Raw genomic sequence first — 17,978 nt, 5'->3', positions numbered from 1 at the left:
AACACAGAATTACACATGGAATAAACAAACATACAATCAATAATACAGTAGAAAAATCTATATACAGCATGTGCAAATGAGGTAGGATAAGAGAGGTAAGGCAATACATAGGCTATGGTGGCGACGTAATTACAATATAGCAATTAATCACTGGAATGGTAGAATGTGAAGAAGATGAATGTGCAAGTAGAGATACTGGGGTGCAAAGGAGCAAGATAAATAAATAAATACAATATGGGGATGAGGTAGATTGGATGGGCTATTTACAGATGAGCTATGTACAGGTCCAGTGATCTGTGAGCTGCTCTGACAGCTGGTGCGTAAAGCTAGTGAAGGAGGTAAGAGTCTTGTAGACATGTCTTTGTGTTGTGTTTTGAGAATCTGCAGAGAGAAGAGTGAGGTGGTTGTGTCATTACTGTAGTCTTGATTTTTCTGTTCCACAATCTTGATGTGCTCCATAACCACAAGGTGTGTCCGCTCCCTCATGCTTGTGTAGCTCTTTGGGGTATTTTTTTTAGCAGGGCACTGTGGAAGAACTCCAGATAATCTCAGTTTTACAAACAGAAAATGTAAAAAGAGAAAAGGGGTAGACTAAATGGATTACACATTACATCCTAGAATCGGCTTCCTATATCGCAACAAAGCATCCTTCACTCATGCTGCCAAACTTACCCTCGTAAAACGGACTATCCTACCGATCCTTGACTTCGGCAATGTAATTTACAAATTAGACTCCAACACTACTCAACAAATTGGATGCAGTCTATCACAGTGCCATCCGTTTTGTCACCAAAGCCAGATATATTACCCACCACTGCGACCTATATGCTCTCGTTGGCTGGCCCTCGCTACATATTCGTCGCCAAACCCACTGGCTCCAGTTCATCTATAAGTCTCTGCTAGGTAAAGCCCCGCCTTATCTCAGCTCACTGGTCACCATAGCAGCACCCACCCGTATCTCACTGGTCACCCCCAAAGCCAATTCTTCCTTTCTTCCAATTCTTCTCTCCTTCCAGTTCTCTGATGCCAATGACTGGAACGAATTGCAAAAATCACTGAAGCTGGAGACTTATATCTCCATCTCTAACTTTAAGCATCAGGTGTCAGAGCAGCTTACCGATCACTGTACCTGTACACAGTCAATCTGTAAATAGCACACCCAACTACCCCATCCCCATATTGTTATTTATGTTGTTCATGAAGATAAGCCTCGGGCTGTTAATGGCTTGTTCCTTGTTGGAGAGCAAATCATGAGTAAGGATGTTTTTTTGGGAGACCCGTTTGCTGTCATGGAGATGGTGAGGGATGCATTGGGAAAGGTGGAGGCAGTCAGAGTGGCCAGGACTGGTATAATGTTCATTTTATGTTTGTCAGAAGAGCAAAAGGAGTGTGCACTGTGCCTCTCAAAAATATTGACATATGAAAGTGGTTTGCTATGATTTTCTGAATAGGGCACTGACAAAAGGTGTTATCTCTAGAATCTCCTTAGATACTGTGGTTTCGGTTTAGCCAGGACATAGTTGATGTTTAGCCAGGAGTAGTTGATGCACATAGCTTGAAACACATGGTAGATGGAAAGAAGAAGGAAAGCCTATTGGTTTTACTGTCATTTGATGAAGAGTTTCTGCAGACACATGTGCCTTCAGAAAGTATTCATACCCCTTGACTTAATCCACATTTTGTTGTTTTACAGCATGAATTCAAAATGGATTCAATAAAAAAAAAAATCTCACCCATCTACACACAATACTCCATAATGACAAGGTGAAAACATGCTTTTGGAAATACAGAAATATCTAATTTACATAACTATTCACATCCCTGAGTTAGAATCACCTTTGGCAGTGATTACAGCTGTGAGTCTTTCTGGGTAAGTCTCGAAGAGCTTTGTACACCTGGATTGTACAATACTTGCACATTATTCTTAAAAAAATATTCAAGCTCTGTCAAGTTGGTTGTTGACCATTGCTTGACAGCCATTTTCAGCCCGTTGGGTGAATGGAGAAAAATCAGAAAGTCTGTCGGTCTTGTTGTTTTTTTGATGAAGAGCAAATACCTACGCATGTGAAGCTTGGTTATATAAGATACGTGGTAAGAGGTTTCATACCCCAAACCACTGTAGTGTAAGAATTGTAAAGGATTAGGCCATGTTTCAAGTGTGTGCAGATGGACAGAGTATACTGATGAATGATGTGTAGACGGATGACGATGTTGCAAAAGTAGTGTGGATCATGATCCCAAATTCCTGGAGTGCCCTGTAAGGGTGAAGGAGATTGAGATGGCAAAAGTTAGAGTGGTAAATCGAATCTCCTATGCGGAGGCACTGCATCACAGTGCTAGCTGTGCCACTAGAGATGCTGGTTTGAGTCCAGGCTCTGTCATAGCTGGCCGCAACTGGGAGACCCATGGGGCGTCGCACAATTGGCCCAGCGCCTTCCGGGTTAGGGGAGGATGTTCTTGTCCCATTGTGCTCTAGTGACTCCTGTGGTAGGCCCGGACACAATACACGCTGACACGGTTGCCAGGTGTACGATGTTTCCACTGACACATTGGTGTGGTTGGCTTCCGGGTTAAGTGTGCATTGTGTCAAGAAGCTGTGCGGCTTGGCTGGGTTGTGTTTCGGAGGATGCACAGCTCTCAACCTTTGCCTCTGCCGAGTCCGTATGGGAGTTGCGGCGATGAGACAAGATTGTAACTACCAATTAGTTACCATGAAAAAAGGGGCAAAAAAATATTTTAACAGGTGAATTGTGTGGCATTCAAAGAAGTCTAAGAAACTGGACATTATTGTGGCTGCGGCAAAAACGTTTATATATATAAGCCATCTCGTCCAAGCTTTTGTGCCGAACACATTATGTTGTTGCAGGTGTCAAGCTTATGGGCATGTGGCAGCAGTGTGTAGGAGGGAGGATCCTAGGTGTGATAAGTGTACAGAAGGGCATGAAACAAAGACTTAAGAATTTTACGTCTGAAGACTTGCAAGGCGCCAGAAGACATGTCTTTCCAGGTTCCCCTTGAGCCATTGTAGGGATCAGATCTGTTTCATTTTTAAAAATTATTATAAAAAATTTTTTTGTTCAAACATTTTTTGTAGTTTTTTGGTAGTTTGTTCCGTTTTTGGGGAATCCTGTTTCCATCCCGCACAGTAGGTGGCGGGATTCACATTCAATTGTGCGATCACCAATATACAATAGAAGAAGAAGAAGAGGTCTAGGGAAGCATGGTGCTGCAGAAAGTTTTGTGGATTGAACTTTGTTATCCGGGGGTTCCCCAGGTAGCGAGGGGAATGGCGTCCCTGAGAGAAAGAGATGTATGTTAGGGGAAGAACAATATTATCATAAGGAGACATATTCTTGGAATACAGCGGATGAATGGAGGGAAAAAGAGAGGTTGACGAGAGAGAGGGTGATCTTGAATCGGTTAAAAATGTTGGGAAACCTTGTAGATGGTTTGTTGAAGAAGAATGGTAGAAAGTGTAAGTTGTATGCCGGATCGAAGACAGGATGAGAAATGGAAGTGAGTGAGGGCGAATGATCGGAGGTGGTAGGTGTGGTAAAGTTCTCAGAGCCCGAGGCTTGCACCGAGGGTCAGGATAAAGATGAGTCCATCAAACTAATGGGGACAAGAGATGTGTATTGTTTTGCTCTCAAGAATATTGTGCCATTGAAAGGAGTGATGACTGGGGTAGTGGTAAAAGTGAAAGTTTACCAACTGAAGGGGAAGATTCCTGGTGTTTGTGATGCTCGTCGTTCGGTGTGACACAGACAGGGTGGCGTGAGTAGTGAAACAGAATAGTCGTTGTCTGTTCTTTTGTGTTTTGATGTTGAAGCTTTGCCTGACAAAATTATGTTAGGATATATAAGCCATCTCGTCCAAGCTTTTGTGCCGAACACATTATGTTGTTGCAGGTGTCAAGCTTATGGGCATGTGGCAGCAGTGTGTAGGAGGGAGGATCCTAGGTGTGATAAGTGTACAGAAGGGCATGAAACAAAGGAATGTGTAGCATTGGGGAAAGTAGCGGTATGTGTTAATCGTAAGGGTGCCCATGGGGCTGGGGATCAGAAATGTCCGGTACGAGAGAGGCAGGTTAAGCTTTCAAGGGTTAGAGTAGCACAGAAGTTGTTGTATGCTGAGGCAGTGAAGAAAGTAAAGGAAGATGAGTCAAGGTGGGGGAATCCTGAGAGGAGTGGTGTGAGTAGTAGATCTGTACCAGTAGAGAGGGATAGGCCAACAAGTGATATGTACTTCAGTCATTTTGGATTTTTAGCATTTATAGCAATGTTTATCAACTGTACTGCAGGGATGGAACTTAAACCTCATAGGGTGTAGTCTGCCTTAAACCCACCACAGAAGAAGATGCAGAAGAAGCTGAAAAATAAATTCGCATCGCAGACATTCGGTTTCAGGGCTAGTAATCTGCAGCTGCATGCGTTTTTGTCTTTGCTGAGCTTTTATTTTGAAGAGCGTTAACCTGATTTAGTGATTTGACGTCAGATCCGCGCAATCCATCACCAACCACTCCACATGTGGAATCATGTCGAAGGCCAGAAGTCCGTAAATACATAAATGTTATTTGACTTTGATAGTTTAAACATTTAATCAACATTGTAGCTAGGTTGATGTGTAACTTATTTTGTTGTTGTGGGTTTTGCAGAACAAAAGCGAGCGAAAATACTTTTCCAAGGAAAACAAAAGGTATGTTTAGCTAGCCTGCTTGCTACTCGGAACGTTAGCTAGATTGTAACGTTATAAACAACTATGTTATTCATAGTCGAACAATTTGCAATAGATTATATTTTAGAACAGTGCGCAAGCCATAATGTTGAATAGAATATCATTTGAATTTCACTTGCGTCGCTGGTGAGCATAGTAGCAATACACAAGAGATGCTAATTTCGGCGACTAGCTAGCCTGTTGTAACCCCTTTGGACAAATCTGCCAGGCAGCTGACCCCATTTTGGCGTACAACATCGATTGCTACAACTTCAGAAAAACTAATCTTTTGACAAAAAACATAGTAAATGACCTGAGAAAGGTCTCTGCAGCCCAATATAATACCTTTGTCCGACTCGGTGTGAAGTAGACGGGGCGGGTTACAGGAACTGAGTCCCCGAGCTGACAATGTAGAAATCTCTCGTTCTGCCCCCGAACAAGGCAGTATAACTATAGTTTAGCTACTTATGTTATGTTAACGTCGGTGGCCATATCTCATTGGATATTTAATTTCAATTGAAGGGGAAAGATGGACAACAGACTCAAGGAGGGAAAATGCATTCAGAGCTGTCCATTGCACGCCATCCCAAAGAGTATGGAAAACCAGAAGAAATCCGGAAGAAAAGGGTGAACCATGACATACATTTATTTTTATTACAAGTGTTAATTTATGTCATGACAATAGCACAATTCTTCTGGATTGGCAATTGATTTATAGGTATTTAAAATGTGTTGCTCTCTTTGCCATGGTCAGCTTCAGGAGCTCCAAGAAAAGCAGAGGTTGTCAAGAGAACGGGAGCAGATGAAGAGGAGAAGTCTGGATGGTTTTCAGAGAGATGTTCTAGAGCGACAAAGAGAGTTTGAGCAGAGGGTAATTTAACTAGTGTAGGTTATAGAAAGAGCAGCTTTCCCAATGCTGTTTTTCTCATTAAATGAGAAATTTGTCATTAGTGTTTTTGTGTTTTCTGATTGCAGGAAACTGAGATGCAGAGTTTAGAGAAGCATGTCAATTTTGAAAATGAGAATTCAAGAAAGGCGTACTACAGGGAATTCAAAAAGGTAACTTTTCTTTATCGAGTGCAATTGTCTGTGAGAGTGCACAGTAGCACGTGTGTAACAATTTGCAGTATTGCACTTGAGTGATACCCATTTATTTACATTACATTTCTGTACCAGTAAGCTGATCTTTTAGAGAAGGTTACCTGTGTGTAGTGCTTATAATTTATATTATAACAACGTGTTGTATTCCCTGTTCTGTATAAAAGGTGGTTGAGGCCTCTGATGTGATTCTGGAGGTTCTGGATGCCCGTGACCCTCTTGGCTGCCGTTGTCCTCAGGTGGAGCAGGCTGTAATTCAGAGCGGCACTGACAAGAAAATAGTCCTGGTGCTTAACAAGATTGGTGAGTGTGTGATAGATTCATTAATATGCATAGTTTTATACATTAGATACCATTGTGGCATATTATCTTTAACTGACAAACATGTCTTTCCACTGTACTCTTAGACTTGGTGTCCAAGGAGATTGTGGAGAAATGGATCAAGTATCTTCGCAATGAATTTCCCACTGTGGCTTTCAAAGCCTCAACGCAACAACAGAACAAGAATTTGGTGAGTCTGACTATTCAGAACAGCATATGTAGAACATGGATGGGATAGTTTACCGAAATTAATTTAAGTTACATAAAATATTTATATTTTACTGTTAAGCAATAAGGATCTATGTACTAGATAAACTGAAACTTTTTTCAGTTAGGATCTAGTAACTATACTTATGTTTTCAATTTGCAGAAGCGAAGCAATGTACCTGTTACACAGGCCACTGCTGAGCTCCTAGGTAGCAGTGCCTGTGTGGGTGCGGAATGCCTGATGAAACTTTTGGGGAACTACTGCCGCAACCTGGACATTAAGACAGCCATCACTGTTGGTGTGGTTGGTGGGTACATTTTAAATGTACATTTGTCATTTAACAGACGCTGTTATCCAGAGCTTCTTCAAATCAAAATGTATTTGTCACATGCGCCGAATACAGCCGGGGTAGACTTTAAAGTGAAATAATTACTTAAAAGCCCTTAACCAACAATGCAGATTGAAGAAAATACCTGCCAAAAAGTAAGAGATAAGTATAACAAATCCTTAAAGAGCACCAGTAAATAACAATAGTGGGCTATATACAGGGGGTACCGGTATTGAGGGAATATGTACATGTAGGTAGAATTATTAAAGTGACTATGCATAGATAATTAACAGAGTAGCAGCATCGTAGAAGGGTGGGGGGGTAATGCAAATAGTCTGGGTAGCCATTTGATTAGCTATTAATGATCCTTATGGCTTAGGGGTAGAAGCTGTTTAGAAGCCTCTTGGACCTAGACTTAGCTCTCCTGTACTGCTTGCCGTGCGGCAGCAGAGAGAACAGTCTTTGACTAGGGTGGCTGGAGTCTTTGACAAAAAAATGTAGGGCCTTCTTCTGACACTGCCTGGTATAGAGGTCCTGGATGGCAGGAATCTTGGCCTCGGTGAAGTACTGGGCCATACACACTACCCTCTGTAGTAGAGGTCGACTGATTAGTTAGGGCCGATTTCAAGTTTTCATAACAATCGGTAATCTGCATTTTTGGATGCCGATTACATTGTATTCCACGGGGAAACTGCGTGGCAGGCTTGACCACCTGTTATGCGAGTGCAGCAAGGAGCCACGGTAAGTTGCTCGCTAGCATTAAACGCATCTTATTAAAAAAACAAATCAATCTTCACATAATCACTAGTTAAATACACATGGTTGATGATATTTATAGGTTAACTAGCTTGTCCTGCGTTGTATATAATCAATGTGGTGCCTGTTAATTTATCATTGTTTTTATCACAGTTTGTGCCGCCTGGCTCTTTGCGAACTAATTTGCCAGAATTTTAAATGATAATGACTTAACATTAAAGGTTGTGCAATGTAACCGCAATATTTAGGCCAGCTGTATCTACTGTCTCCATTTCACTTTGGCCATTGTGGGCCTGCCCTCCCCTCAACAACCTCAAATAGGCTATTTCATGTGGGTTGGGGTGGGGCGGCAGCATCTCACATTTCATGACATTACATGTTTATATATTGCTTCTAAAATATATTTTAAAAATAAAATAAAAAATATTATTAATTTCCAACAAGGGCATTAGCATGAGAATAACTTACCAGTCCAAAACGATGTCCTGTCCCGTTCAAAAAATATTCCTACACTCGGGAATCACTAAATGAATCGTCCTACAACAAACTGTCTCACTTTCCCAATCACTTTATTCTAAAATTGTGTACATCTGTATATCTAGACTTAGATTTCGCTTTCCCTGACTTAGTCCCCATAATGATTGATATCTAAACAGCTGAATATGCGAAACGACGCTGTGCGTAATGTGTGTTGCTCCTTCCGGTATGAAACTTCAATAGCGAATTACTCTCTTTACGCCGGAGCTTACTACATGGGTTGGTCTTGCAACACATAAACATGACCTATTGCCGTTTACCTCAGCTCATTGGCTATCTACCCAGCTAGATTTCAAGACGATCAGTGGTCATTGGGTTAAAATACAGTCAATCAACGAAACAGCGGGCAAATCATTGGTGCACAATTATGTCATTACTTGTTGTCTTCAAATCAGTTTCTTTCAGTCAATACGTCCCGCGAAATGACCCATCAGGTTGTTCATTCAGTATTATATTCATTATTGTGTGTGTGTATATATATATATATATATATATATATATATATATATATATATATATATATATATATATATATATATATATATATATATATATATATATATATATATATATATATATATATATATATATATATATATATATATATATATATATATATATATATATATATATATATATATATATATATATATATATATATATATAAATAAATAGGCAGATTAATCGGTGCGTGCTGTTTTTTGGGGGGGGATCTCCAATTATCTGTATCGGTCGACCTCTACTCTGTAGTGCCTCGTGGTCGGAGGCCGAGCAGTTGCCATACCAGGCAGTGATGCAACCCATCACAATGCTCTCGATGGTGCAGCTGTAGAACCTTTTGAGGATCTGAGGACCCATGTCAGGCCTACCACTTGTGTCATCAGCAAATTTAATGATGGTGTCGGAGTCGTGCTTGGCTGTGCAGTCATGAGTGAACAGGGAGTACAGGAGGGGGGCTGAGCATGCATCCCTGAGGGACCCACGTGTTGAGGATCAGCGTGGCAGATGTGTTATCTACCCTTACCACCTGGGGCTTGCCCATCAGGAAGTCCAGGATCCAGTTGCAGAGGGAGGTGTTTCGTCCCAGGGTCTTTAGCTTAGTGATGAGCTTTGAGGGCACTATGGTGTTGAACGCTGAGCTGTAGTCCATGAGCAGCATTCTTACATAAGTGTTCCTTTTGTTCAGGTGTGAAAGGGCATTGTGGAGTGTGCACCGAGGACGAGGAATCTCTATTGCATAATTTGTGGATCTGTTGGTGTAGTATGCAAATTGGAGTGGGTCTAGGGTTTTTGGGATAATGGTTTTTTGGGATAATGGTGTTGATGTGAGCCATGACCAGCCTTTCAAAGCATTTCATGGCTACAGATGTGAGTGCTACGGGTCTGTAGTCATTTAGGCAGGCTAACTTCATGTTCTTGGGCACAGGGACTGTGGTGGTCTGCCTGAAACATGCTGGTATTACAGACTCTGACAGGGAGAGGTTTGAAATGTCAGTGAAGACACTTGCAAGTTGGTCAGCGCATGCTCGGTGCACACGTCCTGGTACTCCGTCTGGCCCTCCGGCCTTGTGAATGTTGACCTTTTTTAAAGGTCTTACTCGCATCGCCTGTGGCGAGCGTGATCATATAGTCGTCTGGGAACAACTGACGCTCTCATGCATGTTCCGGTATTACTTGCCTCGAAACGAGCATAGAAGTTATTTCGCTTATCTAGTAGGCTCGTGTCACTGGGCAGCTCTCGGGTGTGTTTTTCGTTGTTGTCCTGCCACACCCGGCGAGCGTCGGAGCCGGTGTAGTACGATTCTATTTAATTCCTGTGTTGACGCTTGGCCTGTTTGATGGTTCATCACAGGGCATAGCAGGATTTCTTATAAGCTTCCAGGTTAGTCCCGGTCCTTGAAAGCGGCAGCTCTACCTTTAGATCAGTGTGAGGGTTGCCTGTAAATCCATGGCTTCTGGTTGGGGTATGTACGTGCAATCACTGTGGGGACGACATCCTCAATGCACTTATTGATACAGAAGCAATTAGGGTTCAGTGCCTTGCTCAACTGCATTTAAAACAAATGTTTCTCTTCACCTAGTCGACTCGGGGATTCGAACCAGCAAAATTTAACTTACTGGCCCAACGCTCCTAACCACTAGGCTACCTGCTCAATCTTCACACAATTTCGAAGGATCATGGCCACGTCATTCCAGACTTTTCAAATTGGGCAAAGGTTTGAAGTTATGCAATATTTTGAATGGTTTCTTTTTTTCAGGCTTTCCCAATGTTGGAAAGAGCAGTCTGATAAACAGTTTGAAGCGGGCACGTGCTTGCAATGTTGGAGCCACACCCGGTGTAACCAAGTAAGTACAACGCTTTTGGCTTTATTTATGTCTAGGTCTACATGTTCTTTCCTTGCTTGACTGACCTGTATGATGGCTTTTAGGTGTCTTCAGGAAATACACTTGGACAAGCACATCAAGCTTTTAGATTGTCCCGGCATTGTAATGGCAACCTCGACGACTGACGCGGCCATGATCCTTCGGAATTGTGTAAAGATTGAGCAGCTTGTAGACCCTCTACCTCCAGTCGAAGCCATCTTAAGACGCTGCAATAAGACACAGGTATCCAAAGATTATTTAACGGCATATTCACTGCAATGTGACAGATGTTAAGTCCATGTTCTCATATTTCATTTCATTTTTCAATAGATCATGGAACACTATGGTGTTCCAGACTTCCACACAGCTCTCGAATTCCTGGCTTTGTTGGCACAGCGACAGGGCAAGTTGAGGAAGGGAGGACTGCCTGATAATGACAAGGCGGCAAAGAGTGTCCTAATGGACTGGACAGGGTGGGTGAAAACTGCAAAAAACATTTACATCTGAGGTTTTCAAAGCTACATCGTACCTACCTAATAAAGTCCCATTATTCTGTTTCATTTACTGTCATGTAGGGGTAGGATCAGCTACTTTACACACCCTCCGGAGACGCACACTCTTCCCACTCATATCAGTGCTGAGATTGTGGCAGAGATGGGCAAAGCTTTCGACTGGGAGGAACTAGAGAAGGGAAACCAGGAAGTGCTAGCTGGTAGGATACACGCACACATTTGACAGTAACCTAGTAATTGAAAAGTTATGTTGGGATAAAAAGTGTGCTAAATGTTTGTTTTTCTTGTAGTGTCGTCTTGCACTGATGTCCAAATGGGTTTCTGCATGGCAACTGCTGGGATGACTCAGGGTGGTCAAGAAGAACCACCTTGTGACCTGGAAATGGAAGGTGGAGCTTTGGATGGGGTTGAGTCCAAGGATGAAACTGAATCCATGGATGATGATCAGGACCCAGAGGTATTTCAGTGCTTTTACTTGACAAGTTAAACTGATTCTGTGGTACTTTTTTTAGACCTTTTAGTTCTTAACTCTTGTGTGGTGGTCATGTTTTTGTTATTCACCTAATGTTCGCGGGTCTGTTGGACTCACTACATTGTGTTTTGAAAACAATGCCGTACAAATACTTAATACTTAGATGTTGACTTAATTACAAGCAATATAGACAGCATACATGGTTATATTTGATACATGGTTAATATTTGCCATTTTACCTCTGCTAGATCATATTTATTTTTGTAAACAAATCAATTATAATCAAGACATGGTAGAAAAATCATGTTTTCATCACTTGATGTTTATTGGTTTGAACTGAACAATTTGGAAGGATATATTTGACATACTCTATTTTATGTAAATGATAAATGAGCCCCATTGAACACACATTAAGGCTGGTCTACACACCACATGAGGGACAGAGTTCTCTACTGTGTGTGTGTTGCAAATGTATTTATTGCACTTGATGCCTGTGTACTGTGTCTTCCTGTCCTTGGGTCCACACACATCGCAGCGCTTCTTGTTGCCACCAGCTGCAACCTAGAATGATGAAAACACTTAGTTCAGGAATTTTACTAACATCTCACACACACTCACATACATAGTTACAGCAGGCCAAGGTAGGAGAGACGCACACATTCAACAACATCACTTACTTTCGGTATTGGCTTTGTTGGTTTTGCGAGGCAGGCAACAAGCATCCTCCTCCTGAATCCCCCTCATGATGACTGCATAAGCTGGGGTCCTTGGGATCTGCTGCCGCCTCTGGATTTGAGGTCTTACCAATGCCTTGCCCAGCTCTTCTAGAAAGAGCCGTCTTCTTCCCTCTGTTCCAATCTGGGTTCAACGCCATCCAGATGACAAACGCGTTCCACGCCAAGATGTTGAAGAACATCACAGTTGTAGCCAGTCCCCAGCTTGTCTAAATTGTCCTCCCCTCCTTTTGTGGCATTGTAATCCATTATGATTTGTGGTTTTTGATGTTCCTGGCCACAGATTCTCCCATCCCTATGCAGCATACTCATGAGTACCACCTTTTTACCTGCCGTTGGTACTTAGGAGACTAGGGACGTGTCGTTTGTGAACACAAATTTAGAGGAATTGATAGGCCTGTTCTGTCTATTCAACAGCTGAGGTGGGAGCTTTGGCTTGTTTTTTTTTTGTACTGTTCCTAACATTGTCAAGTGCTCCTGTCCCAGCTTGTGCGAAGTATAACATTTTAAAAAAGTTGGCGAATGTGATGTGGCCACGGAGTTCCTGTGTCAAGTTCAGGACAACTTGCATCCCCTGATTCGTCTCATTCAAACAGGGGAAGGCGGTCCACTCACTTGTCCCACACTCACCTAATTGCAGCTAGCTTGTCTCTCTGCCGCTGGTCTGGTGTCTCGGATAATAAGCGGATAATCCTGGAAATAATGTGGATGTTTTCCAGAGACATCGTTGCACTGAAATGCTCTCTGCCAGTTTCTGCATCCCACAGGGATTCTCCATTAGATCTGAAATAGAGGTCGACCGACTGATTTTTCAACGCAGATACCGATTATTGAGGACCAAAAAAGCCGATACCAATTAATCTGTAATTTTTTTTTTTCCCATTATTTTTTCTTTTTTTTTTGTACTAATGACAATTACAACAATACTGAATGAACACTTATTTTAACTTGATATAATACATCCATAAAATCAATTTAGCCTCAACTAAATAATGAAACATGTTCAATTTGGTTTAAATAAGGCAAAAACAAAGTGTTGGAGAAGAAAGTAAAAGTGCAATATGTGCCATGTAAGAAAGCTAACGTTTAAGTTCCTTGCTCAGAACATGAGAACATATGAAAGCTGGTGGTTCCTTTTAACATAAGTTGTCAATATTCCCAGGTAAGAAGTTTTAGGTTGTAGTTGTTATAGGACTATTTCTGTCATTTGTATTTCATTAACCTTTGACTATTGGATGTTCTTATATGCACTTTAGTATTGCCAGTGAAACAGTATAGCTTTTGTCCCTCTCCTCGCTCCTCCCTGGGCTCGAACCTGGAACACAACGACAACAGCCACCCTCGAAGCAGCGTTACCTTTGCAGAGCAAGGGGAACAACTACTCCAAGTCTCAGAGCGAGTGATGTTTGAAACGCTATTAGCGGTCACCCCGCTAACTAGCTAGCCATTTCACATCGGTTACACCAGCCTAATCTCAGGAGTTGATAGGCTTGAAGTCATAAACAACTCAATGTTTGTAGCACAGCGAAGAGCTGCTGGCAAAACGCACAAAAGTGCTGTTTGAATGAATGCTTGTGAGTCTGCTGGTGCCTACCATCGCTCAGTCAGACTGCTCTATCAAATCATAGACTTAATTATAACATAATACACAGAAATACAAGCCTTCGTCATTAAAATGGTAGAATCCGGAAACTATCATTTCGAAAGCAAAACGTTTATTCTTTCAGTGAGATATAGAACCGTTCTGTACTTTATCTAACGGATGGCATCACTAAGTCTAAATATTGCTGTTACAATATGTTGTCAATGTTATGTCATAATTATGTACAATTCTGTCTAATTAACTACAGCCTTTGTTAGGAATAAATGGACTTCACACAGTTCGCAATGAGCCAGGCGGCCCAAACTGCTGCATACACCCTGACTGCTTGCACGGAACGCATGAGAAATGACACAATTTCCTTAGTTATAATATTGCCTGCTAACATTAATTTCTTAACTAAATGTGCAGGTGTAAAAATACAGTGACTTGCGAAGTATTCGGCCCCCTTGAACTTTGACCTTTTGCCACATTTCAGTCTTCAAACATAAAGATATAAAAACTATTTTTTTGTGAAGAATCAACAACAACACAATCATGAAGTGGAACGACATTTATTGGATATTTCAAACTTTTTTAACAAATCAAAAACTGAACTTTTTAACAAATCAAAAACTGAAAAATTGGGCGTGCAAAATTATTATTATTTTACTATTTTCTACATTGTAGGATAATAGTTAAGACATCAAAAACTATGAAATAACACATGGAATCATGTAGTCAAAGTGTTCAACAAATCAAAATATACACTGCTCAAAAAAATAAAGGGAACACTTAAACAACACAATGTAACTCCAAGTCAATCACACTTCTGTGAAATCAAACTGTCCACTTAGGAAGCAACACTGATTGACAATACATTTCACATGCTGTTGTGCAAATGGAATAGACAACAGGTGGAAATTATAGGCATTTAGCAAGACACCCCCAATAAAGGAATGGTTCTGCAAGTGATGACCACAGACCATTCTCAGTTCCTATGCGTCCTGGCTGATGTTTTTGGTCACTTTTGAATGCTGGCGGTGCTTTCACTCTAGTGGTAGCATGAGTCTACAACCCACACAAGTGGCTCAGGTAGTGCAGCTCATCCAGGATGGCACATCAATGCGAGCTGTGGCAGAAGGTTGCTGTGTCTGTCAGCGTAGTGTCCAGAGCATGGAGGCGCTACCAGGGAGACAGGCCAGTACATCAGGAGACGGGAGGAGGCCGTAGGGAGGGCAACAACCCAGCAGCAGGACTGCTACCTCCGCCTTTGTGCAAGGAGGAGCAGGGAGGAGCACTGCCAGAGCCCTGCAAAATGACCTCCAGCAGGCCACAAATGTGGATGTGTCTGCTCAAACGGTCAGAAACAGACTCCATGAGGGTGGTATGAGGGCCCGACGTCCACAGGTGGGGGTTGTGCTTACAGCCAAACACCGTGCAGGACGTTTGGCATTAGCCAGAGAACACCAAGATTGGCAAATTCGCCACTGGCGCCCTGTGCTCTTCACTGATGAAGCAGGTTCACACTGAGCGGCGGGTAGCCTAGTGGTTAGAGCGTTTGGACCTAGTACCGGAAGGTTGCAAGTTCAAACCCCCGAGCTGACAAGGAAACAAATCGTCGTTCTGCCCCTGAACAGGCAGTTAACCCACTGCTCCTAGGGCCGTCATTGAAAATAAGAATTGTTCTTAACTGACTTGCCTGGTTTAAATTAAGGTTATAAAAAAAAAACTGAGCACATGTGGGCAGACGTGACAGTCTGGAGACGCCGTGGAGAAACGTATCTGCTGCCTGCAACCTCCTCCAGCATGACCGGTTTGGCGGTGGGTCGGTCATGGTGTGGGGTGGCATTTCTTTTGGGGCCGCACAGCCCTCCATGTACTAGCCAGAGGTAGCCTGACTGCCATTAGGTACCGTGATGAGATCCTCAGACCCCTTGGGAGACCATATGCTGGTGCGGTTGGCCCTGGGTTCCTCCTAATGCAAGACCATGCTAGACCTCATGTGGCTGGAGTGTGTCAGCAGTTCCTGCAAGAGGAAGGCATTGATGCTATGGACTGGCCCGCCCGTTCCCCAGATCTGAATCCAATTGAGCACATCTGGGACATCATGTCTCGCTCCATCCGTTGCACCACAGACTGTCCAGGAGTTGGTGGATGCTTTAGTCCAGGTCTGGGAGGAGATCCCTCGGGAGACCATCCGCCACCTCATCACGAGCTGCCCAGGCGTTGTAGGGAGGTCATACAAGCACGTGGAGGCCACACACACTACTGAGCCTCATTTTGACTTGTTTTAAGGACATTACATCAAAGTTGGATCAGCCTGTAGTGTGGTTTTCCACTTTAATTTTGAGTGTGACTCCAAATCCAGACCTCCATGGGTTGATAAATTTGATTTCCATTGATAATTTTGTGTGATTTTGTTGTCAGCACATTCAACTATGTAAAGAAAAAGTATTTAATAAGAATATTTCATTCATTTCATTTCACACAGTGTGCACTCAATTATACTTAAAAAAAAACTTATTTAACAAGGCAAGTAAGAACAAATTCTTATTTTCAATGACGGCCTAGAAACAGTGGGTTAACTTCTTGACGCACCCATCCCTTAGTGGATCATTTTCATCAACACCCACTGAATTGCAGCGCACCTAATTCAAATAAAATTACTAAAATATTTAATTTTCATGAAATCACAAGTGCAATATAGCAAAACACAGCTTAGCTTGTTGTTAATCAACCTGGTGTGTCAGATTTCAATACAGCTTTTCGGTGAAAGCATAACAAGCGTTTATGTAAGAACATCTCTCTCAGTAGACTAAATATTACAAACACTAGCAGCCAAGTAGATTGGTCACGAAAGTCAGAAAAGCAATAGATTAAATCGCTTACCTTTGATCTTTGGCTGTTTGCACTCACGAGACTCCCAGTTACACAAATGTTTCTTTTGATCCATAAAGATTATTTTTATATCCAAAATACCCCCATTTGGTTGGCACGTTATCTTCAGAAATCCACAGGCTCGAGCGGTCACATCACAGACAAATTCCAAATAGTATCCGTAATGTCCACAGAAACATGTCAAACGTTTTTATAATCAATCCTCGGGTTGTTTTTAGAATATATAATTGAAAATATATCACCCGGGACTGTCGCTTTTTCAATAGTTGATGGTTGATTTTAGGTGCAATCTTACTGGCAGCAATATCCTTGCCTGTGAAGCCCTTTTTGTGCAAAGCAATGATGATGGCACATTTTCCCTTGCAAGTAAGCATGGTTGACAGAGGAAGAACAATGATTCCAAGCACCACCCTCCTTTGAAGCTTCCAGTCTGTTATTCGAACTCAATTAGCATGACCGTGATCTACAGCCTTCTCCTGGTCAACACTCACACCTGTGTTAACGAGAGAATCACTGACATGATGTCAGCTGGTCCTTTTGTGGCAGGGCTGAAATGCAGTGGATTTTTTAGAGATTCCGTTAATTTGCATGGCAAAGAGGGACTTTACAATTCATCTGATCACTCTTCATAACATTCTGGAGTATATGCAAATTGCCATCATACAAACTGAGGCAGCAGACTTTGAAAATGTATATTTGTCATTCTCAAACTTTTTGGCCACGACTGTACACATTGACACATCCATTCCAAAGCAGGAAGTAAAAAAAAAATGTTTTTAAACTAGTTGCCAATGTCCCTGAAGCAACTCCCCATTTTCATGCCTACTTAACACAACCCAGATGATACCAGTTTTACAGTGTTATTGACTATTGAGTTCCACTTAAATGCAATTCATCAAAGGACTTTCATCTTAAGTGTACAAAACATTTGAGAACACCTGCTCATTCTATGACATACTGACCAGGTGAATCCGATATTAGGAAGGTGATACCAGTGTTTTGTACATATTTTTTATTTATTTTTAACACTAGTTTGGACCTATGACTGTGGAGATAAAAGCACCAAGGGCAAAGACTGGTGGTTCAGTTGATGCTGCTGCCCCCAGGACCCTCGATTTAAAGGATATCTGGAATGTAGACCTCTTCATCAGCAGGCCAAGCACTCGTGGCTGCTGGGAAGAAGAGGAAGAAGCAACAGAAAAAGAGCTGGTATGTCTTACGTTTTTTAAAACAACAATTTGTTGTATAAATCCTTGGTTTGTAGATCACTTGACAACCATATTTTGTTACCTTGAGGTTTTTAACTTATATGGTTTTGGTGTTTTTTATTCTATCATTACGTCTGTAATTGATATGTTGATCTGTGAGTTTATACAATTTCTCCTTTCTCACTATTTTCTTTTCAGACAAAATTGCTACCAAACTTTCAGACAGCCTGACGACGGCAATGAACTT

At 41.9% G+C, this 17,978-nt stretch overlaps 1 protein-coding gene across 1 annotated transcript; it reads left to right on the top strand.

Moving 5' to 3' along the window:
• The first annotated feature begins 4,409 nt into the window (after nt 1-4,409).
• Nucleotides 4,410-17,962, top strand: LOC116375845 (guanine nucleotide-binding protein-like 3-like protein). Its single transcript, XM_031833848.1, has 15 exons — nt 4,410-4,550; nt 4,655-4,695; nt 5,236-5,340; nt 5,468-5,584; nt 5,689-5,772; nt 5,979-6,114; nt 6,219-6,322; nt 6,503-6,647; nt 10,220-10,307; nt 10,391-10,568; nt 10,656-10,798; nt 10,901-11,037; nt 11,128-11,294; nt 17,556-17,732; nt 17,930-17,962. The coding sequence occupies exons 1-15, from the start codon at nt 4,535-4,537 to the stop codon at nt 17,960-17,962; spliced, it is 1,671 nt and encodes a 556-aa protein (XP_031689708.1). The 5' UTR covers nt 4,410-4,534.
• Nucleotides 17,963-17,978: the final 16 nt, after the last annotated feature.

This window comes from Oncorhynchus kisutch, linkage group LG1 (assembly GCF_002021735.2).
Source record: "Oncorhynchus kisutch isolate 150728-3 linkage group LG1, Okis_V2, whole genome shotgun sequence".
NCBI lineage: Eukaryota > Metazoa > Chordata > Actinopteri > Salmoniformes > Salmonidae > Oncorhynchus > Oncorhynchus kisutch.
This window is presented reverse-complemented; position numbering and strand designations above follow the sequence as displayed.

Bases quoted from the DNA above. Each gene is read 5' to 3' on its own strand.
- LOC116375845 (XM_031833848.1), top strand. The intron at 5,773-5,978 runs GTAACTTTTCTT...TCTGTATAAAAG, and splicing joins ACTACAGGGAATTCAAAAAG to GTGGTTGAGGCCTCTGATGT. The intron at 17,733-17,929 runs GTATGTCTTACG...TTTTCTTTTCAG, and splicing joins AAGCAACAGAAAAAGAGCTG to ACAAAATTGCTACCAAACTT.